The sequence below is a fragment of the Cherax quadricarinatus genome, chromosome 7 (genome assembly GCF_038502225.1).
Source record: "Cherax quadricarinatus isolate ZL_2023a chromosome 7, ASM3850222v1, whole genome shotgun sequence".
Taxonomy (NCBI): Eukaryota; Metazoa; Arthropoda; class Malacostraca; order Decapoda; family Parastacidae; genus Cherax; species Cherax quadricarinatus.
This window is the reverse complement of record NC_091298.1, coordinates 63156179-63181173: the sequence shown is the minus strand read 5'-3', so window position 1 is coordinate 63181173 and position 24995 is coordinate 63156179. Positions and strand designations below refer to the sequence as shown.

Here is a 24995-nt window from a genome sequence, read left to right as displayed (position 1 = left end):
CAGCAAGGCCTGTGCATGCACTTGTAGAAATAAAGAGATATTAGTCATAAAAAGCCTGGGGAATGGGAAGCAAGTTAGTTTATTCAGGTATGCACAAATACAGGTACATAGATTATCATACATAGCAGCATGTGTGTAGAGAACCTGGGATAACCCAAAAAAGTCAGTGACTTATTTCCATTGTGGTCCTTTGATCCAAGAAAGGGAAGGACAAGTACATTTCTTTATACACAAATGACCCGCACATAGGAGAAAGGAGCTTACGACGACGTTTCGGTCCGACTTGGACCATTTACAAAGTCACACTAACAAGGAAAGGAGGGAGTATATATAGGCCAGATGACAGGGACGGGACAAGAGAGGTAGTAGGAAAGGAAGAGGTAGTGGTAGAGGTGCTACTTGGAGTTTACCTGGAGGGTATTCCGGGGATCAACACCCCCGCGGCTAAGAAAGAACAGCACTGCAGGAGAGCTAGGGGCCCCACAAATGGTAGGAACAAGAACACAGGGGAGGGAGGGAAATAGTGGACCAAACACCCAAGACAAAGAAACCCCAAAGAAGAAAGAGGAAAGGGGAAGAAAAAGAATCAGGTTAGGTCACGGGTGTTTTGAAGTTTGGAGCATTTTACAATGTAATGGGAAAGTTTTGTTTGCAATCGTGTTACTACGATTTCGCGAGTCATACAAGGAAAGCTGTGTATAAGGGAGGATTCAACCAGACGGCGACTCTGACAGTTAGAAGCACCTCACCAGCTTCAAGGAACCTCCCTGGAGGGGTGGGTTAAGAGGATAAAATTATCCAAATGAAAATAAGCCAGTGACAGTTACCCTGGGCTATTAATTCCCCAGTCAATAATCAAAATAAAATCTTCCTCCTCACACGTTTTCTAACTCATTATGTTTGAATATTCTGTACTCCAATTACACCGGATACACCAATTGAGGCCTTATTAACTGTCAAGATTTAGTAGTAGCCTACGACTTTTATTTCTTATAAATCTTAATATAAATTCACTCAGTATATTACTCTGGGCTTCAGATTTCTGCTTAGTAGAAGCAGGCATCTTTTTTTTTTATAAAGTTCCCAATTATTTAAAATTCTGAAGTTCATTTCCTTTCCCTAGGGTTGAGACAGTTTACAATGCCATCACTGACGCTTTTCAACCCACAGTATTTTTTCCAAATTACCCTGAAGGCCCCTAGTATCCTGTGAATGAATGGAATGCATGCATGTACGTGTGTGTGTGGGGGGGGGGGGTTGTCTGAACTTTTGTTGCTCTATTTCCTCGTATATTAAGATTATAAAGAAGGGGGTCTAAGAGTGACCTCTGATAAGTACTACTCGAGTGATTCTTAGTTTTGTGTCCTCGTTTGTGCGAACCGTTGCTTATCAGTCAACCATGACTCTACTCTTATATGTTGTCACTATCAATTTTGAGATACCTTATCAAAGAACTCTTCTAGAAACTCGCGTCAACTACTTCAGTTCACATACCTAGGTGAACTGAGAGTAAAGAGTAGCCAAGAACGACTCCTCTTTAAGCAGTGCTGATACATTCATCAAATTACGTTATCAAGGCGACTCCTGATGGCATCTGCAATGGATGATTCTAAAAAAATATATTCATAAAGACAATATGGGTATGAATATAATTTGAAGTTAATGACGCGTCTCCCGTTTTAAAATGATCGCATTGGCTATCATATCTCCGTGACTTTATACTCTTATCAGATTCGTGAATGGTAACTACGCTACTTCCTCTCTGGCAAGGTGGTACGGGGTGAGAGAAAGCGAAAAGATCACCTAGTATCTAATAATCTTGAGTTTAGGAACTGCTTGAATTTAATGAGGGTTTCAATTTAACGAGGCCTGGTCACGGACCAGGCCGCGGGGGGCGATGATCTCCGGAACTCTCTCCAGAGAGGGAGGGCATTCATATCCTCAACACCTGTTGAGGATATAACCGAGGGTCCCTTATGCAAGAGATTTGAATATGCGCTTGCCTGAGGCGTGCATGGTATACTGCCTGGAGTTACCTGGAGAGGGTTTCGGGGGTCAACGCCCCCTCGGCTCGGTCTAAAACCAGGCTTCATGGTGGATCAGGGTCTGATCAACCAGGCTATTACTGCTGGCCGCACGCAAGCTGACGTATGAACCACAGCCCGGTTGGCCAGGGTTGGTGAGGGATGTAATTCTTTACCGATGGTGGTGACAGAAGAGTGGTATAATGTTGAAGAGATTGACACATCATACCATGCTGTGTTTTTGACAGGCACGAGGGGAGGACAGCATGAGTGTTGGGTAGTGTCACGGGTAGTGTCACGGGTAGTGTTAACTTGTTGGGGCGCTGCACAGATAGTTTGGAAGATTACTGATGCGGCAAAAAAGGCAGTTGCATATATTATGGCTGACTAGTGGTAATCATGTGGAAGCAAATGTGTCATAAGGATGTGAAAAAGATTTCAGCAGCTAAATTTCGTAAGACTGCAACCCACAAGTTTTTATAGTAACGTCTGTTGAGTTTAGAGTTTTTTTCTACTCCCGGAGTCCGGTTTTAGGCCAGGCTTGTCTGGTGCTTGCCTGGTCAACCAGGCTGTTGCTGCTGGCGGCCCCACATCCATCAGAGATGCTTTTAAAGTTTTCTATTGAAGACTTCATGTGTTACAACAGTGTTTCTGATATACTCTGGTAAGGTGCTTGTGGGAAATTACCTCCATGAGATTTACAAGGTATTACCTGAATTATTACATGCAAGTAATTTGGGCGAGGTAAGTGGGACAGTCACAGTAGATCGCAGAACTGTCACTCCCTCTATGCCCATTACATCACCACTCACAAAAAGCTAGACCAAATACTAAAAAAATAATTACAATATTAAAGATTAGTACCAATAATGGTAATTTATAAAATAATATGGACTGTATATGATTTGGCTTGTTTGGTACACAATATAATTTTTGTACATATAATGGTGTTATTAGAAAAGCAATTCGTATTACTACTTACCATTTAATTACTGGATCACAATTTTTATTTTTAACACATCCTAATGCTACCCCAATAGCTAAAGTTGACAATGGCCAGTGCAAAACTACTATACATTATAGGTAAGCATCACTTAGCTAAGGCGCTTTGCTGAAAAGAATCCGAGTCCCCTATTTCCCGTCCTTGTAGCCAAATTGTAAGGGTTTTCCACACTATCCCAATTCTTCATTGGACTTCGATGACGCCTGATTACACTGCACAATTAACAGACCAGTGTTCATACATTAAGTTTCACTATGGCGTCCTCCTGTCTGCCTCGTGGCAGTTCCACATCCCCCCACCCCCATCACTAAATTTCTTGAAGGGTCAAATTAACTTCACATTTTAATACATAATTACTAAATTATTCAAATTTACACATGCTGAATTTAGGAAAATTCAAAAATTTTCAGTGCTGAACAATCCGGAACCACGGAAGTTGATACAATATTCTATTATTGTTTCTAGGGCACCCCTTGCTTTTCACTGCGTTTATTTTACACTTCCTCCGACATCGCCTGAGGCAGGAGAAAAAAATTGTCCATTGATAATGCTGATGGACGAAAAATCTCGATAAATCTTAAACCTACATATGTACCTATTTACTAGCCCATCCTCTTAATGACAAACAGCATTTCATTATTGTAAAGAAAGTCAAATGGGGGACTGATGAAGGTGCCTTAAACAGTGAAACTCGGTTATTTGAACTCTTGAGTTTCCGTTTTCTGTTCACGCCGCAGACTTTTGTATAGCTTTTATCTTAATTTATTTTCGTTGTCGTATAACTGGTTATTTTATATGGAGAGATGGCAACCTAACAATAGAAACTTGTTGCAAACCGTTGCTGGAAATCCATAGATGTTTATTGAAGCCTGTGTTGATCACCATTTTAGCTGGATCTGTATTATAACAATCAGATTTCTTATCACTATTTTAGGTTAACTTTAACCAAAGGTAACAAATACCGATAAATAATGCAAAACTGCCTTGATCTAACAGAAAACTGAGAACCCCCAGAAAATAGACAAGCAACAACTACGCAACAAAACTAATGCAACTTTAGTGTGGCAGTTGCTAATGATTTCAGTCGAGTGCACTATAAAGCCCTAAAGATACTATTCAGTTCCTGCTACTTCATTACCAGGCATACTTTCCATGCTATATATATTAGTTATGGAGAATAGGAATCAGCATTAGACAGGAATAAATCTATTTAGGCACGGGTACACAAGTATAATTATCAGTGTAAATTACCTAGCATAACCCCCAAAAAGGTAGTCATTTCCATTGGTGGTCCGTGTAGTAAATGGTACACAGCGAATTATTACCAAGGAATGATAATTTTAATGACTGGACAAACGTGGATGAACAAAGTACGCTGGTGTTTTAATAAACTATTCTCAGTAAAAAAAATGGGGGGAAAGAACACGTCAACTCAGTTGTGTAACTGCTTAATCCCACCAAGTCTGGCCACTATCTTACATGTTCAGTAATAACTCATGATCAACTTTTTGTATATTTACACAAAGTTTGACGAGTGTAATGTTTTAAAGTGCAAAAACTTTTATTCAACTGCACGTCTATAAGCCCTTCAATAGACTCTTATAGACTCCCTGAATCACTTTCAATAGGATCGCTCTCTCAGTAAGAGATGTCATGTTGTAAGTGAAGGACGTCGTCTCTGCCTGCATCAGTTAAAAAATAAAATGTGCAAGTAAACTAAACGACATTGTTGTGAATGTTAAGAACCTTAAGCCAGCAGATAGTGGAGCCAACAAGACTAGAAAACACACTTGACCTTATCTTCACAAATAATGAGGACCTGATAAGAGACATAAGAATATCAAAAACAACTAATTCCGATCACAATCTAATCGAAGTCCAGACGTACATGCATAGGGGTCCTGAACAGCAGAATGCATGTACCTTGGAAGGTGTCTTCACAAAATACAATTTCAACAACAAGAACATCAACTGGGACCAGGTAAACCATGTCCTAAACGAAACATGTTGGGAAGATGTCTTAAATGACATGGATCCAAACAAGTGCCTTGAAAGGATCAACTTCCTGGTAGCCGAAGCATGTTCTAGGCATATTCCCCTAAGAAAGAAGAAGAGCAGGAGTAAACTGGAGAGAAAAAGACGCTCCCTCTACAGAAGACGATGAAGAGTCACTGAGCTCCTCAGGAGTGCTAGAATATCTGATACACGAAAGGAGGCGCTGACCAGGGAAGTGGAAACTATCGAACTTAAGCTAAATGACTCTTACAGGAACCAGGAGAGGCAGGAGCAGCTTAAAGCTATTAGTGAAATTGAAAGAAATCCAAAATATTTCTTTTCATATGCCAAAAACAAGGCAAATACCACATCTAGTATCGGGCCCTTACTCAGACAGGATGGGACTTACACAGATGACAACAAGGAAATGAGTGAAATATTGAAATCCCAGTACGACTCTGTGTTTAGTGAACCACTAATCGGTCTGAGGATCGACGACCCAAATTATTTCTTCATGAATGAGCCTCAAAACCCCATAAATGTATGCCAGATTTCCGACATTACCCTAACTCTAGGCTGGAATATTGCTGCACTCTAACAGCACCTTTCAAGGCAGGTGAAATTGCTGACCTAGAAAATGTACAGAGAACTTTCACGGCGCGCATAACGGAGATAAAACACCTCAATTACTGGGAGCGCTTGAGGTTTCTAAACCTGTATTCCCTGGAACGCAGGAGGGAGAGATACATGGTTATATACACCTGGAAAATCCTAGAGGGACTAGTACCGAACTTGCACACGAAAATCACTCACTACGAAAGCAAAAGACTTGGCAGACGATGCACCATCCCCCCAATGAAAAGCAGGGGTGTCACTAGCACGTTAAGAGACCATACAATAAGTGTCAGGGGCCCGAGACTGTTCAACTGCCTCCCAGCACACATAAGGGGGATTACCAACAGACCCCTGGCAGTGTTCAAGCTGGCACTGGACAAGCACCTAAAGTCAGTTCCTGATCAGCCGGGCTGTGGCTCGTACGTTGGCTTGCGTGCAGCCAGCAGCAACAGCCTGGTTGATCAGGGGCTGATCCACCAGGAGGCCTGGTCACAGACCGGGCCGCGGGGGCGTTGATCCCCGAAACTCTCTCCAGGTAAACTCCAGGTAAACTCCGATAGATTTCGAAAAAGCCATTGACAACATGCCTATGCACTCAGCCCCGGGCCCAGACTCGTGGAACTCTGTTTTCATTAAGAACTGCAAGAAACCCCTCTCGCGTGCCCTAAGTACACTATGGAGGAGCAGCTTGGACATGGGTGAAATTCCAGTCACTTAAAACAACGGATATAGCCCCACTCCATAAAGGTGGCAGCAAAGCATTAGCTAAGAACTATAGACCAATAGCTCTGACGTCCCACATCATAAAAATCTTTGAAAGAGTGCTAAGAAGCAGGATTGCAAATCACCTGGATTCCCAAAATCTGCACAATCCAGGGCAACATGGGTTCAGGGCAGGTCGCTCCTGCCTCTCACAACTACTGGATCACTATGACATGGCCTTGGATGCACTGGAAGAAAATCAGAATGCAGATGTAATATACACAGACTTTGCAAAAGCATTTGACAAATGCGATCAAGGCGTAATAGCCCATAAAATACGTGCTAAAGGAATAACTGGGAAAGTGGGGAGATGGATCTTCAACTTCCTAACAAATCGAACACAAAGTAGTGGTCAACAGAGTTAAATCGGAGGCTGCCATAGTGAAGAGCTCTGTTCCACAAGGCACAGTACTCGCCCCCATCTTATTCCTTATCCTCATATCAGACAAACAGAGATATACACCACAGCACCGTATCATCCTTTGCGGATGATACTAGGATCTGCATGAGGCTGTCATCTGCTGAGGACGCGGTTAATCTCCAAGAAGATATAAACAAAGTTTTCCAGGGGGCAACGGTAAACAATATGATGTTCAATGAGGACAAATTCCAACTACTCCGTTATGGAAAACTGGAGAAGATAATAACTAGAACAGAGTATACTACTGACTCCGGCCATACAATAGAGCGGAAAAATAATGTAAGGGACCTGGGAGTAGTAATGTCTGAGGATCTCACTTTCAAGGATCACAACAGTGCCACGATCGCACGTGCAAAGAAAATGATAGGATGGATAATGAGAACTTTCAAAACGAGAGATGCCAAGCCCATGATGATCCTTTTCAAATCACTTGTTCTCTCTAGGCTGGAATACTGCTGTACATTAACATCTCCATTCAAAGCAGGTGAAATCGCAGATCTAGAGAGTGTACAGAGATCCTTTACTGCACGTATAAGTTCTGTCAAGCACCTTAACTACTGGGAACGCTTGGAAGCACTTGACTTGTACTCGTTGGAACGCAGGAGGGAGAGATATATCATAATCTACACTTGGAAAATCTTGGAAGGAATGGTCCCAAATCTGCACACAGAAATCACTCCCTACGAAAGTAAAAGACTGGGCAGGCGATGCAAAATGCCCCCAATAAAAAGTAGGGGGGCCATTGGTACACTAAGAGAAAACACCATAAGTGTCCGGGGCCCAAAACTGTTCAACAGCCTCCCATCAAGCATTAGGGGAATTGCCAATAAACCCCTGGCTGCCTTCAAAAGAGAGCTGGACAGATACCTAAAGTCAGTGCCGGATCAGCCGGGCTGTGGCTCGTACGTTGGACTGCGTGCGGCCAGCAGTAACAGCCTTGTTGATCAGGCCCTGATCCATCGGGAGGCCTGGTCATGGACCGGGCCGCGGGGGCGTTGATCCCCGGAATAACCTCCAGGTAACACTGCAGTAAGGAAAATCTTAGTCACTGTACTGGTGGTAGTTCCATTATACGTATCAGTGATTTTTCCCAGGCAATTAACAATATTGTCAAGTCAATGCCAGTTGCAAATCACTGTTGAAGTTACAAAACATTTTTATTTTCCTCAACACCTAATTTCGCTCTTTCAAGCGTTCAACGCTTTTAAATATTAATTTCAATGATACCTTGGTATCAAGCATCATTGTTGGTGATAAAATTAACCACTTAAGATGCATTAGATTTAACGTTTAATGACCAAGCGATGGCTGGAATCCCGTAAGTTTTATAACACGTTTACGAGTTTCGAAACATAGATCAAAATGTTCCAAGCAAACAAAACTCGGGCTGGGTTACTTTAATGTAATTACATTTAATTAATTTTACGTTTATATTCCAATAACCAGATTACTTAAACGGTAGAGGTAACGTCTGGCAGTCGCTTAATTCTTGGGAAATCACACATTCGTTCTGCTTGGTAAGATGGGCTGTGATATGGGTCGACGATGGACAAGATCAAGGGGGTTTAGTCATGTATTTGTGGTTGTTTGGCGGCGGTAACGTGATGGTTGTTCCTTTACGTGGAAATCGGAAACAGTCAAATTCATTATTAAGCAGATACACAAGAAAATCCAAGCAAAGATAACATTTTAGATACGATTTGCTGGACACTTAAGTCATTGTAGAGGATTAAAGAATTCCCTAAATTGATTTTTTCTACTGTGTAGGCGAAACGTTTCGGAATAAAGTTGTCTAACTGTTGCATATGTGTCTTACCTAACAACCTGTCGGTATTATATACCATTTTGATGTTCATCTTGTCAGACACTGCAACACGTGGCATCTTGGTACAGAAAACACCTTTAACAAGCTTTTCAAGTGAGAAGGGTTGGATCTGAGAGGGACATGACCTCTCAGTTGCCTCTCACTACTACTATTACTACTACTACTACTACCCTGCACCTCTCCTTCCGACAGTATTTAAGTCTCCGCACTGTCGCTTGATCTTCAGATAGTTCCTGACTATGGAACTGAACTTCTCCAGGCCGAGGGACTGACAACCTCAAATTCTACGACTTTAAGGGTGATGGACTGATTACATCGTCTTCACATCTCTTCTGTTCCTGCATACTTTCTGTATTCGACTGAAGAAGCCTACTGTGTAGGCGAAACGTTTCGGAATAAAGTTGTCTAACTGTTGCATATGTGTCTTACCTAACAACCTGTCGGTATTATATACCATTTTGATGTTCATCTTGTCAGACACTGCAACACGTGGCATCTTGGTACAGAAAACACCTTTAACAAGCTTTTCAAGTGAGAAGGGTTGGATCTGAGAGGGACATGACCTCTCAGTTGCCTCTCACTACTACTATTACTACTACTACTACTACCCTGCACCTCTCCTTCCGACAGTATTTAAGTCTCCGCACTGTCGCTTGATCTTCAGATAGTTCCTGACTATGGAACTGAACTTCTCCAGGCCGAGGGACTGACAACCTCAAATTCTACGACTTTAAGGGTGATGGACTGATTACATCGTCTTCACATCTCTTCTGTTCCTGCATACTTTCTGTATTCGACTGAAAAAGCCTACTGTGTAGGCGAAACGTTTCGGAATAAAGTTGTCTAACTGTTGCATATGTGTCTTACCTAACAAGATGGGCTGTGATATGGGTCGACGATGGACAAGATCAAGGGGGTTTAGTCATGTATTTGTGGTTGTTTGGCGGCGGTAACGTGATGGTTGTTGCTTTACGGGGAAATCGGAAACAGTCAAATTCATTATTAAGCAGATACACAAGAAAATCCAAGCAAAGATAACATTTTAGATACGATTTGCTGGACACTTACGTCATTGTAGAGGATTAAAGAATTCCATAAATTGATTTATTCGAGTAATGTTTCGAGTTAATGTACAACGGTTGCGTGATGAGCACATGCGTGAATAAACTATAAATAATGAAGATTTAACCCAGATAAGGAAAGCCAATTAGAATTTATTCCATTGGTGTACTCTTAGGAAAACGTGGATACAGTGTATGTTCAATGAATAATCATACAGGGTAATACATATTTCAAGACAAAACAGTATATGTAAAGCCGAAATTATTACAAATTCAGATCTGGGATATTTTTTTGTACACGTTTATTACTATTGCAACAGTGCTGCATTACTATATTTCAACTCATTTTGTAGCGTGTTATTACTGACCTCGACATAATGCAATGTACACAAAAGCAGTCAGACCAAGTCTTCCTCACGGCATCATACATAAAAGTACAAACCAAATGACATTCCTCAGTGTTGCCTGCACACAAAAAAGCACAAGACTTCTTCCTCTAGCTAGAGATTTAGACAGATGGAACAGAATAGTACAACCACCTTTCCCATTATAAGGTAAAACTTGTACCTTTTAAAAACCACTAGACACTGCTGCATATACGGTTCATTATATAATCATGGGGAGCGCTAAACCCGTAGGATTATACGGCGCATGTGGGGAGGGGGGGGAGGATGGAAGGTGTTCAGGCTCACTTCAGGAAACCGGAGCACAGATTCAGTTCCCTAAATCAAGAGCCCCTCACCAGCGTCCAGGAACCTCTCTTGAGGGGCGGTTCAATATAACAGCCTAATACATGTTTTCAAGAACCATTTACATACATCAGTGCAATTCCCTTAAAGGATTTAATAGTACGATGGCTTTTATCATATTTGCCGATGAAGATAAAATATTTTCAGCATTCTGCATAGGCTGCGTAATTAATGATAAACTATAAATTAATTATAGGCTGTGTAATTAATGATAAATCTGAAGTGCTGAACCCGTATGGCCATCCAGCGCAAGTCAGCTATCCTCCTGACTTGCAGGTATCAGTAACTGCGCCACTAAGTCACTATACTGGAGGGAACACTGGCAGGTATTGTGGCAGTAACTACTGCCTTCAACTGGAATACAATGCAAACCTATAATTTCTTAGTACTGTATAATATCACAATCAGTCCTCCCTGCATATTAAATCGTCCCATCCGCTAACCCCTGCTTTAACCCAGCCACCCCCTCCCCATCTGCTGCACGTTTAACCCAGCCACCCCCTCCCCATCTGCTGCACGTTTAACCCAGCCACCCCCTCCCCATCTGCTGCACGTTTAACCGAGCCACCCCTCCCCATCTGCTGCACATTTAACCCAGCCACCCCCTCCCCATCTGCTGCACGTTTAACCCAGCCAGCTGCACGTTTAACCGAGCCACCCCTCCCCATCTGCTGCACGTTTAACCGAGCCACCCCTCCCCATCTGCTGCACGTTTAACCGAGCCACCCCCTCCCCATCTGCTGCACATTTAACCCAGCCACCCCCTCCCCATCTGCACGTTTAACCCAGCCACCCCCTCCCCATCTGCTGCACGTTTAACCCAGCCACCCCCTCCCCATCTGCTGCACGTTTAACCCAGTCACTCCCCATCTGCTGCACGTTTAACCCAGTCACCCCCTCCCCATCTGCTGCACGTTTAACCCAGCCACTCCACCTTCCCTGCACGTACACCTCAACCACTCCATCCGCTCCCACCCCTCACTTTACCCTAGTCACACTCCCCAATCACCTGCACTTCCACAGCCCGGCCACTTCACCCTATCTCCCTCACGATTACCCACTACCCATTTCCCCGCACGTTGAACTTAGCCATTCCTTTGTCCCCCTACGTTTAAATTAACAAGGCCACTTCCTCACCCCCCCCCCTCCGCACGTTTTAACTCAGCCACTCCATCCCCCACCGCGTTTATACCGGCTATCCAGCAAAGCCCGAGAGATTCATAGCACCCGGGGAATAGGAAGTAATTAGCTTTTAAGCAAAGAAAAGGCCATTTCCAGTTCCTTTGAGCAAGTACTCTTCATCCTTGAAGATTTAACTAGGTCATGAACTACCTCCCCTTCAAAAAATTGCTTCCCAGAACTCGTGTACCAATTCACTGGCACAAAATTGGAAAACCGCCGATGGTTTTAACAAAAGGAGCCGGGCAGTGGCCTCTCGTCAATAAACGGCCGGCACAGTGCCCGATATTACCCGGCCGGTAGTATTATTAGACCTCCCCAGTGGTCGGTCTAGGACAGTGACACCGATGTAAGTGTACTCACATGTCCGCTTCTGTGTCAGTACCGTGGGTACAGCCACCCTGGCCTGCCTGGGCACCGCTGCAAGGGCAGCCTTGGCGATGTTAGCAAGTGTAGAGGTCATGATGGAAGATGTAGTTAAAAAGGTAAAACCCCCGGGGAGTGTTGCCGTCGCCTTCACCAACCTCGCACAACCAGAGCAACACAGCCTCTGCCACCCACCACCAGCACCCAGCCGGCCACCCAACAACCAACACCTTTACACTTAACTCACAAATCACGCTAATAAAACCTTTTGTAATCAATATCCTATCACTACAACGCAAAATGTGCTTTTATTTTATATATAAAAAGGCTTATTTGTATGAAATGTTAGTGTTAAGGGTGTTATATTAGCTGTATAGATTTGAAAAGTGTTGTGGGTGCGCGGTGTGGCTGCGCTTGAGCGCAGCAGCAGACACTGGCCAGCACTTGGCCGGCCTGGGGTCGCAGCCTTTCTACACACCTTTTCTCCTTATTTTCTCCCTGTCGTTGCTGCTTCCCAACTCGACGGTGAGTGTGAAAGCATGTAGGAGTGGTGTGCGCTGCGGTGTGTGCTTGTAGGTGCTGGCTACGCAGGTGTGAGGGAATAATAACATTTGGAAGATGAGACCCGGGGCGACAGCTGAAGTGATGGATACGAACTGTATTTAGGTTAAATGTACAGATGTTTCTCACACGAGGTCCTCACCCTAGAAAGGGCCAAGTTACCTGAGGAGGTTTCAGTGGTGTTTGTGCGGTAGTGATTGTGGCAGTGAGGGTGAAGTGGTGGGAACGGTAGGGCCGGCCGGTTAGGTAGACACAACTGGGACTACCGTCACTTGGACGGTAAGTTTATTTAGGCATAAGTGCAGTTGTCATACATGGTGTAAATTACCTAGGATAACCCCTAGGAAGTCAGCGGCTTATTTTCATGTTGGATAGTGCCATCACAGCTGGTCAGTGCCATCACAGCTGGTCAGTGCCATCAGTTGGTCAGTGCCATCACAGTTGGTCAGTGTCATTATTGTTTTCCAGTACTATCGCTGTTGGACAGTACCATCACTGTTGGCCAATACTATCGCTGTTGGACAGTACCATCACTGTTGGCCAATACTATCCCTGTTGGACAGTTTCATCACTTGGCTGATACCATCACTGCTGGACAGTGCCATCATTGTTGGCCAGTACTATTGCTATTGGACAGTACCATCACTGTTGGCCAGTACTATCGCTGTTGGACAGTGCCATCACTTGCCTGGTACCATCACTGCTGGACAATGCCATCATTGCTGGCTAGTACTATTGCTATTGGCTAGTGCCACCACCTAGCCAGTGCCATCACTTGGCCAGTGTCAACACTATTGGAGAGTGCCATCACTATTGGAGAGTGCCATCACTATTGGAGAGTGCCATCACTATTGGAGAGTGCCATCACTATTGGAGAGTGCCATCTCTATTGGAGAGTGCTATCACTATTAGTGCCATCACTATTGGACAGTACTGTCGCTGTTGAATAGTGCCATCACTTAACCAGTATTATCATTTGGCCGGTACCGTCATTGCTGGCCAGTTTCATCATCATTGGCAAGTGTCATTAGTGTTACCATGGCGATGCCATGAGAACTGTAAGGGGTTGTAGTGATGCTGAAGGAGTAAATGTATAATAAAACACAGGGGTTTAAGAATTGTGTAGTTTAGAATAAAATCTCAGTGTGAGAAGTGGGTAATGTGAAGTCAAAGCCATATTTATTTATTTTATAATTGCGTAATTGTAATGTCCGCCGATGAGAGATTTTTTTTTACCAAACTCTTAACTCGTTCCGCATATGCACTAACTAATATTGGAGGCAGGCTTACCTCAGAACTTTTCGTTGCGTAGTTGGCGAGTGGGTTCAAAACTGGGGCCGAGTACTCAAGGATTGGCCTACGTATTTGATGCAAAACTATTTAAAGTATTACGTTTGATACATGTTTCTCTGATTTCAGGTGAGACAGTCATAAATTCCACTCTTAAGGTTTTTCTCGGTTAGTTTCCATATGCTACTGTTCCACGCAGTATATAACCAAGTCTCTTCCCCAAAGTATAACTAACTTTCGCTCGAAATTGATGGACTTGAACGCTTTATTTTAAGTAACCATTAGTTCCTTCAGTTGTGCTGGTGTTACAGGTTTTCCTGTAATATCCTACTATTCTTTTGGTACTCCCTTGATAGTTTTGGCTCTGATTACAAACATTTATATTTACTTATCGTTATCGCTTGGTAGGTCATTCACATGTACTTGGAACTGTTTGGGGTGTATGACCGACCCTTGGGAGATTCTACTATTTACATATTGTATTTGCGGGTTCACCCTGACATTTAATATCGCAATGACTGCTGTCTTTTTAAGGATATGACTTTCGTGGATAACGGAATAAGTACCGACAGATTACGTAATGACGTCAACATACAATTCGGAAAATGTCATTTGTTCAGAAAATTAACTATTGCGGATTCAAGTTTGAAATTAAAGCATTTTCGAAATCATTGTTATTGGCTTCCGAAATCGTAATAACACGATTGCAGATGATTCGCTGAAAGAACAGGTTTTGAACCCATGACAAGCCCCCCCCACCCCCCGAAAAAAAAGCAGGCTAGCTGTGGATAGATTATCGGCCTGCTAATTTTAGAATTGGCTTAATATAGGTTCGAATCTTGTAAGTTCTGTAAGCCATTTTTTATTCACTGTATTGAAATATTTTGTTTGAAAATTATGGTTTATTGTCTATGAACACGAAGGCCTGTCACAATAACACTCATGTTCACTGTCAGTAATGTTAAATGTGTAGATATACACAGCATACAAATATTGTTTACAGTGGTTTTGAGGGTACACACATGTTGATGGGCACATAAAAACTGCAATGTAGATTTAACCTAGGATATCCCACTAAAGTAAAACGATTTTTCTTATTTCCATTGGTGTCCTTAAAGATGGTAGCAACCTCCAAAAGTGCCCTGAGCCTTACCATAATTTCCCCAGTATATACAAATAATGGCAAAATAAGCTAACTGATGTCCTATTTAAGCTACTATTAGTGCCATTCTTGTACAGTATATGAATATGATCGTTAAATTTCTCCAAATTTTATTGCATTATACCATTATAATAAGCCCAACATCTGCGCTGGGTTGAACACATTTGAAAACTTGACCGAAGGTAGTTTACTCATGTTACTGTGTGATGAATGGTTGAAGAATTGTGGTCATCCAAAAATTGCGTAATTGTATCTAAACTTATGCAAGGAACCTAGGATAGGTTTCCGGGCGGGCGAGATGTATGGGCAACTCTCTCTGATAGCAGGTTCTATCCCCGTCCGTGGTATGGTTGCTTTTAACTCCACTTAACCCTGCTGCTCTTTTTCAGTTAACAGTAAGTAACTAAGAATAACAAAAAAGACACAATACCGTGACTGGAACGATACACAAATAACCCGCACATAAAAGAGAGAAGCTGACTGTTGAGAGTCGCATTCGTGTTATTATAACAGTAGATAGTCCAGGATTCATATCTGGAAAGATAATAATTGGTAGGAGACTTGGACCTGCCTCGCATGGGCCAGTAGGCCTGCTGCAGTGTTCCTTCTTTCTTATGTTCTTATAACATTAAGCAGAACAACGCTAAAACATTTTAAAGTTTAGAAAGTTAATAAGACTACAGAATGGAAATAAATGGTATAAAATACCGACACAATGGAAATATAAACACAAATGCAGTATAATGTGATCCTTTATTGACAACGTTTCACCCACACAGTGGGCTTTTTCAAGTCACACACGGATCTACCTGGGGTTGGAAGGTACGAGAGTATTTATAGTCATGTTCAGAATGTTGAGATCAGGTGGAGAATGCTGCATCTGATGATCTATAACCCCACCAGGTAGATCATCAGATGCAGCATTCTCCACCTGATCTCAACATTCTGAACATGACTATAAATACTCTCGTACCTTCCAACCCCAGGTAGATCCGTGTGTGACTTGAAAAAGCCCACTGTGTGGGTGAAACGTTGTCAATAAAGGGTCACATTATACTGCATTTGTGTTTATATTTCCAAGACTACAGAATAATTGTGGTCAGTGTTTTTACACAATTTTCTATAAGTTGCTTATTTCTGTATAAATTTTAACTATTTACTTGAAAGATGTAATGCGAGCGGTAAGATATTTAAGTAAGGGTGGATTATACCTGAAGTTTTGTATGGATGATTACGAAGCTGTATAACAAGCAGGTTTAGAGTTTAATAATAACACCTTAACTACTGGGAGCGCCTGGAAGCACTTGACTTGTACTCACTAGAGCGCAGGCGAGAGAGAGATATCGTAATCTACACCTGGAAGATTCTGGAAGGACTGGTCCCTAATATGCACACAGCAATCACTCCATACGAAAGTAAAAGACGTGGCAGGCGATGCAACATACCCCCAGTGAAAAGTAGGGGCGTCACTGGTACACTAAGAGAAAACACAATAAGTGTCCGGAGCCCAAGACTGTTCAACAGCCTCCCACCAGCAATAAGGGGCATTACGGGAAGACCCCTGGTTGTCTTCAAGAGGGAGCTGGACAGATACCTAAAGACGGTGCCGGATCAGCCGGGCTGTGGTTCGTACGTTGGATTACGTGCGGCCAGCAGTAACAGCCTCGTTGATCAGGCCCTGATCCACGGGGAGGCCTGGTCGTGGACCGGGCCGCGGGGACGTTGATCCCCGGAATGCCCTCCAGGTAGGTAACTGGTTGAAGATTGTGATTATTGATCCAGTCGCAGATACTATATCTGCTTGGGTAAAGCGAGAGGGTGGAGGTCTTGGTGTTGCGTAATGGCTGCCGGCGTCAGCTGATGTACCATTGTGACGTCACCCACTGGCTCACAGGGTACTTATTTCTGCTAGACTTCGTATTTTCCAAATCAAGGAGCCCAGCTGTTAGGTGTGTTCCCATACTTGAGCCATAGGCTTGTAGTTGGAGGGTAGTGTTAGGGAAGATAAGGTTACGTGAAAAGAGACAGGAATTGATAAACGGATTGAAATAGACTGCTGGAAATGCAGGGACGGGAAAATGGAAACAAAAAACACGGAAGAGTTGCATGTATCTTAGGAAATGTCTATTTTCGGCTAGTGAAGAAGTGAAATTGGATGTGGAAATGGAGGAGTCCCGCTAAACGATTTTAAGTGTAGGTATAATCCGGCTCAAATAGTCAGAATCCCGCAGTACTATGGGGCCAGGAGCCCAAACTACTGCCAGCAAATGTAAGCACACCTGCACACAACACTTGACATCTACAGGTCACAGTAACCCAAGTTAAGTCAGTATTTAAAAATTAGTGTATAAAATAAATCCGAAAGTTACCTGGAGGTTACTCCGGGGATCAACGCCCCCGCGGCCCGGTCCATGACCAGGCCTCCCGATGGATCAGGGCCTGATCAACCAGGCTGTTACTGCTGGGCGCACGCAGTCCAACGTACGAGCCACAGCCCGGCTGATCTGGCACTGACTTTAGCTATCTGTCCAGCTCTCTGTTGAAGGCAGCCAGGGGTTTATTGGCAATTCCCCTAATGCTTGATGGGAGGCTGTTGAACAGTCTTGGGCCCCGGACACTTATGGTGTTTTCCCTTAGTGTACCAATGGCGCCCCTACTTTTAATTGGGAGCATTTTGCATCGCCTGCTCAGTCTTTTACTTTCGTAGGGAGTGATTTCTGTGTGCAGATTTGGGACCATTCCTTCCAAGATTTTCCAAGTGTAGATTATGATATATCTCTCCCTCCTGCGTTCCAACGAGTACAAGTCAAGTGCTTCCAAGCGTTCCCAGTAGTTAAGGTGCTTGACAGAACTTATACGTGCAGTAAAGGATCTCTGTGCACTCTCTAGATCTGCGATTTCCGTAGCATCCACAGCATTTTGGGCAAAATTTAATCTTACATATTTTGTCCCCCCTCCAGGAAGGTTCCTTGATGCTGGTGAGGGGCTCTTGATCTAGGGAACTAGATCTGTGCTTCAGTTCCCTGAATTAAACCTGAATACCTTCCATCCTCCCCACAGGTGCTGTATAATCCTACTGGTTTAGCACTTCCCCCTTGATTGTAATAATAATAATAATAATCATACATATTTTATTTAAGGAACTAATACACAGTTTCAAAAAGATAAAAGTAGTTCACGATTTAAAAAAAAAGTATAATTGTGTAGATATCAAAGGATGAGTAGTGCTAGTCTATAATATTGTTATACAATACAATAAAATGACAATTAATTGAAGATTGTTTAAACAGACATGGCTATAAGGAGTTTAGGACAAGATAAAATTAGTTGTAAAATAGCTGTTGGGTATATGACAGTGTAAATAAGACATGCGTAACATTAGAACGTTTACGAAATTGTTTGATCACTAGGAACTTTGATCATTGAATTGATACAACACTGAGCGAAACGTTTCCTAATACAATGTTACAAGTCTTATTAGATATTCCTGTGGGAGGTGTCTTGAATTTGTTGGTTGAATTTTATGTTTTTTACCTCCAAGATTTTCTTTGAGAATGACTTTTAAAATCGACTTCAAATATTCAGCACTGGTGAATCCTACTTCGGAGGTCAGGGTTAATTTTTTTTTATACTAGAATGTGTGAATGTCTCATCAGCTTTAAACCTTCAACGCCTATGTATCCGACTCGGAAGCTTTTTGTATTATTAGACTGTGTAGGTACTTGTGAGTTAGCTTGTACGTTAGAAACTTAAGCCGCACTCTGTACTATTCCTTTTGTGTGCATTGCTGTAAGAGGGGACTGAGCTTATGGAATACTGGTGTACCTTTCTGGGATCACGCAGCCACTGTAACACAATTAGTTAATCTACAGCTCCATTTTGTTTGTATGCGTCTCACAATTCCTGTTCACAACCTGGTGATAATTATAGCTCAGCTTGTCATACAAGATGTAATTGCACTTGCGTAATGTACGTGTATTGTTTATTGTGTAACAGGTGTGTGAGGGAGCCTACACATGCTACCTACCAGTCTGCAGTTTTGAATCATGTAGGAACTCGTATCCATTACGATTGTAACCGGCTAGACGTATGAGGGTGGTTTAATACGTTCGCGATATGTTTTCTTGATGTATTCTGCAATATTGGCAGCATGGAGATACATATTCATTACTCAGTGTTGGAAGTTTCTCAAAATCTTCCACAATGTCTGGCAGCGTTACAGGCACAAAGATTTTTTCCCCAGTGGTTTATTTCCGAAGTTAAAAGTTTACTGGATATTGTTTTTAGTAATGCATGTTTACGTTTAAGGTTATCTTATTAGGTTTATAATACTAATTATAAGAGCGAGATGCTGGTACTGCCGATTATGACTTGTTAGTCGCCCTTGGAAAACGTCATAAAGCCGGCGTTGGACAGCTGTGCCAGCTCACCCACATTAGGTTCTACCTCACCGGCTGGTGTTGCCAACCTTGACCGGCTTCACTGTGCTGTTATTTATACTACATCCCCACTCTACTTTTCTTCTAAATAATTCAGTTCTTTTTTTTTTTTTTTTTAGCATTACGAGAGTGAGAGTAGGAGTGGTAGCGTAATGTGACAAGGTAGCGGTTGTTAGTGCGTGACCGCCAGGTGGGGGAGGATCAAGCAGCCGGTTAATGTATTGGGCTCAAATCGGGAGCTTGACCTTAAAATCTGATATTTGAGAGTGGGGGTTCCCATTCAGCTGGTTTAGATATTGACGCCAGCACTTAATTATGGTTGAAATACAAAAGGATTTGCCTGAGCTTACAGACTTGGAAACAAACCGGTTGTAGGACAAGTGTTTCCTGACGCCGGTCTTAGTCATATGAAGACCCGCAGCTGGATTATTATTATAATCAAAAAGAAGCGCTAAGCCACAAGGACTATACAGCGCTGCAGGGCAGGAAGGAAGCGAGGGCATCAGGTGGCAACTGGAGCTTTTAGTTACCTGACAGAGGCCTTCCACTGGCCTACCCCTCCACCCCTTTAAAAATTAAGGTTATAATTATAACCACAGTAATATGTAGGTGGTGTACACCCATATTGTATGTAGTAACGACACAATAGCTAGTATATGGTAAGGCAGAGAGCAAAGGAGTTTAGTCTACACCGCTCCCTCAAGGGAAGTTCCTTGATGCAAGCCTGAATGCCTTGTATTCTCCCCAGGCTCTGTATGACCTATATGGGTTAATTTTGGCCTCAGGATGCGACCCACACCAGTCGGCTAACACCCAGGTACCAGTTTACTGCTAGGTGAGCAGAGACAGCATGTATCTTAAAGAAAACCCTCCCTTATGTTTCCACCCGTACCCGGATCGGACCACGGACCTCAGTGTGCGAGCTGAGTGCCCTAGCAACCGAGCTATGGGACGCCATGAGCACAATAAATTATTGTACACCGATCACTCAGGGGAAGTTTTTTTTATATTTACCTGGAGAGGGTTTCGGGGGTCAACGCCCCCGCGGCTCGGTCTGAGACCAGGCTTCACGGTGGATCAGGGTCTGATCAACCAGGCTGTTACTACTGTCCGCACGCAAGCTGACGTTCGAACCACAGCCCGGTCTTGGACCCCGGACACTTATTGTGTTGTCTCATTGTACTCGTGGCACCCCTGATTTTCATTGGGGAAATGTTGCATCTCCTGCCGAGTCTTTTGCTTTCATAGGGAGTGATTTTCGTGTGCAGGTTTGGTACCAATCCCTCCAGAACCTTCCAAGTGTATATTATCATGTATCTCTCTCGCCTGCATTCCAGGGACTACAGATCAAGGTCCTTCAACCGTTCCAAGTAATTTAGGTGCCTTATCGTCCTTATATATGCCGTGAAAGTTCTTTGTACGCTCTCCATTTTTTATTATAATAATAATGTACGCTCTCCAGGTCTGTAATGTCGCCAGCCTTAAGTATTCGATGGAGAGAGTTGGTATGAAATACTGGCATGATGGAAAATGATACTGAAATGCATTGTAAAGGTATCCTTCATTGACCTTTTGCCCAGGCAGTGGGCTTTTTCCATTTTAGGATTTATTGTTTAAATAAAAGCTTCCATTTATAAATAGGCATCATACATCCTTGCTTAAGACTCAAACTGGAAACGACAGTACAGTCCTATTACCTACATAACCTTATTTGGAGTCTCTCCTTATAAATGCATTAAATATTTTAACCATTTAGTTCAAACGTGTGCAATGCTGTACATGGACAAGATGCATAAATTCTTTATCCAGCCAATCATATACCTTTTATTAGTTCATAAATATTGTACAACAAAGAGCCTCCTTTGTGTATCCAAATACTGTACTGCTTGTCTTTTTTTTTACTGAATTATGAAAATTGGATACATTACAGTACATACCAGTGTTGTCTTGTTAACAAAAGGCTTGAAAATAAGGCTTTATAGTTTAATATTGTCTACTTATCCTTATTCAGTATTCATATTGTGTAACTTAAGTAATGATAATGCTGGATCATATATATTAAAAGGAATTAGGTATTTATTTATTTTGCAATGTATAATCAAATATTTTTTTTCAGAGATGGCGTCAGTCCTACGCTTCTCGTTGACGACGCTTGAAGTAGCAGGGAGTGGGCATAGACCTCTCATCAGCTCTATTAGAGGCCTGAGAACACATGCACGTCTCCATGAAGCTGCTAAACCTGCCGAAGCAATCCCTGGTATTCCATACAAGAACATGACCATCGGTGTACCTAAAGAAATATGGCAAAATGAGAAAAGGTGAGTGAAGAGAGTATAATATGATGCCTTGGGTTGTTAATGTATGGGACAACATGTAACAGGTGTGGAGGATTGCAGGAAATGTGTGTGTCTGTGTGTGTTGTAATATGAGTTGTTCAAAATGTTTTAGACTTTAGTTCTTATGTGGCTATGGGTAGAAAGGGTTCAAAATAGATGGGTGGATGTATTATGTAAGAGAAAAATGTAGAGGTCATTTACTGCCTAAACATTTAAAAATCTGGGAATGCCTCAAGACACTTAGAGTGTACTTTCAAATGAGGGAGAGAGAGACCTGATAATGTGTGTGTGTGTGTATCAATCTATCTTTCAACATACTACTGGCCATATCCCACCGAGGCAGGTGGGATATGGCCCACTTGCCTCGGTAATGTATACAAGAGAAGGGGTTACTAGCCCCTTGCTCCCGGCATTTTAGTTGTCTCTTATGACATGCATGGCTTCAAAGGAAGAACTCTGTTTCACTTCCCCATGAAGATAGGAAATAAAACAAGAACAAGACCTAGTAAAAAAATAGAAGAAAACTCGGGTGTGTGTATATATATATGCTTGTGCATGCATGTGTAGTGTGACCTAAGTGTAAGTAGAAGCAGCAAGATGTACCTGAAATCTCACATGTTTATGAGACAGAAAAAATGATACCAGTAATCCTACCATCATGTAAAACAATTACAGGCTTTCGTTTTACGCTCACTTGGCAGGACGGTAATACCTCCCTAGGTGGTTGCTGTCTAGCAAACAACTACCTCGAATTTTGGCCATAATTCGTTCCAGAAGGCTGTTCGAGTGCTGTTACCGAACGAATTTGTTCCCATGAGGAATAATGTAAATTAGATTAGTCCATTTCAGACCCCCAAAAATACACTTAGAAAAGCACTTAAAAAATACACTTACATAATTGTATGAGTTGGGAGCTGTTCGAAATTCGAGGTACCACTGTGCATGCATACATGCATGCATACATGCATAAATACATACATACATAAATACATACATACATAAATACATACATACATAAATACATACATACATAAATACATACATACATAAATACATACATACATAAATACATACATACATAAATACATACATACATAAATACATACATACATAAATACATACATACATAAATACATACATACATAAATACATACATACATAAATACATACATACATAAATACATACATACATAAATACATACATACATAAATACATACATACATAAATACATACATACATAAATAAATACATACATACATAAATACATACATACATAAATACATACATACATAAATACATACATACATAAATACATACATACATAAATACATACATACATAAATACATACATACATAAATACATACATACATAAATACATACATACATAAATACATACATAAATACATACATACATAAATACATACATATATACATACATACATATATACATACATAAATACATGTAAATACATACATAAATACATACATACATACATGCACACACACATGCACACACACATGCACACACACATAGGGGGGACATGATAACGACATACAAAATACTGAGAGGAATTGACAAGGTGGACAAAGACAGGATGTTCCAGAGATTGGACACAGTAACAAGGGGACACAGTTGGAAGCTGAAGACACAGATGAATCACAGGGATGTTAGGAAGTATTTCTTCAGCCACAGAGTAGTCAGTAAGTGGAATAGTTTGGGAAGCGATGTAGTGGAGGCAGGATCCATACATAGCTTTAAGCAGAGGTATGATAAAGCTCACGGCTCAGGGAGAGTGACCTAGTAGCGATCAGTGAAGAGGCGGGGCCAGGAGCTCGGACTCGACCCCCGCAACCTCAACTAGGTGAGTACAACTAGGTGAGTACACACACATGCACACACACACATGCACACACACACATGCACACACACATGCACACACACATGCACACACACATGCACACACACACATGCACACACATGTCCCAAGGTGATAATTGCAGTGATGTATAACCCACCACAGAACAGCAGGAGGCCAAGGCAAGAGTATGACGAGAGCAATAGAGCGATGGTTGACACACTGGCTGCAGTGGCCAGAAGAGCTCATACATGCAGGGCAAAGCTCCTGATCATGGGCAACTTTAACCACAAGGAGATCGAATGGGAGAACTTGGAGCCACATGGGGGCCAAGATACATGGAGGGCTAAGATGATGGAGGTGGTACTGGAAAACTTCATGTACCAACACGTAAGGGACACTACAAGAGAGAGAGGAGAGGATGAACCAGCAAGACTGGACTTAGTATTCACCTTGAGTAGTGCAGATATTGAGGACATCACATATGAAAGACCCCTTGGGGCCAGCGATCATGTGGTTTTGAGCTTCGAATACACAGTAGAGCTACAAGTGGAGGGGGAAGCAGGAAGGCCAGGACGAATGAAACCAAACTACAGGAAAGGGGACTACACAGGAATGAGGAACTTCCTGAATGAGGTTCAGTGGGACAGAGAACTGGCAGGGAAACCAGTTAATGAGATGATGGAATATGTAGTCACAAAGTGCAAGGAGGCTGAGGAGAGGTTTGTACCCAAGGGTAACAGGAATAATGAAAAAGCCAGGATGAGCCCATGGTTCACTCAAAGATGCAAGGAGGCAAAAACCAAGTGTGCTAGGGAATGGAAGAAATATAGAAGGCAAAGGACCCAGGAGAATAAGGAGAGCAGTCGTAGAGCCAGAAACGAATATGCACAAATAAGAAGGGAGGCCCAACGTCAATATGAAAACGACATAGCAGCAAAAGCCAAATCTGACCCGAAGCTGTTATACAGCCACATCAGGAAGAAAACAACCGTCAAAGATCAGGTAATCAGGCTAAGGAAGGAAGGAGGAGAGACAACAAGAAATGACAGTGAAGTATGTGAGGAACTCAACAAGAGATTCAAAGAAGTGTTCACAGAGGAGACAGAAGGGGCTCCAGAAAGACGGAGAGGTGGGGTACACCACCATGTGCTGGACACAGTACACACAACCGAGGAAGAAGTGAAGAGGCTTCTGAGTGAGCTAGATACCTCAAAGGCAATGGGGCCAGATAACATCTCTCCATGGGTCCTGAGAGAGGGAGCAGAGGCGCTATGTGTACCCCTAACAACAATATTCAATACATCTATCGAAACAGGGAGATTGCCTGAGGCATGGAAGACAGCAAA

At 42.5% G+C, this 24995-nt stretch overlaps 3 protein-coding genes across 7 annotated transcripts in view; 1 reads left to right on the top strand and 2 right to left on the bottom strand.

The window, feature by feature from the left end:
• Positions 1 to 12204, bottom strand: part of LOC128686932 (isocitrate dehydrogenase [NADP], mitochondrial) — a 46980-nt gene extending 34776 nt beyond the window's left edge. Inside the window, exon 1 of the mRNA XM_053774221.2 lies at positions 11998 to 12204. Within this exon, the coding sequence (XP_053630196.1) occupies positions 11998 to 12097 (100 nt within the window). The 5' untranslated portion in view covers positions 12098 to 12204. The remainder of the gene's footprint in view (positions 1 to 11997) is intronic.
• Positions 1 to 24995, bottom strand: part of LOC128687056 (synaptonemal complex protein 1) — a 361887-nt gene that overhangs the window by 119123 nt on the left and 217769 nt on the right. The gene's annotated exons all lie outside the window — the stretch shown is intronic.
• The window catches only part of LOC128686930 (NAD(P) transhydrogenase, mitochondrial-like), a 46285-nt gene continuing 33639 nt past the window's right edge, over positions 12350 to 24995 (top strand). Inside the window, exons 1-3 of one of the 4 annotated variants that reach the window (XM_070082608.1) lie at positions 12404 to 12525; positions 17974 to 18073; positions 21569 to 21770. In XM_070082608.1, coding sequence (XP_069938709.1) covers positions 21571 to 21770 — 200 coding nt within the window. In that variant the 5' untranslated portion in view covers positions 12404 to 12525; positions 17974 to 18073; positions 21569 to 21570. Of the gene's footprint in view, positions 12526 to 12706; positions 12841 to 17973; positions 18074 to 20960; positions 21007 to 21568; positions 21771 to 24995 lie in introns of those variants that run through there. The other 3 variants (XM_070082607.1, XM_070082609.1, XM_053774219.2) reach the window with 3 other exon arrangements.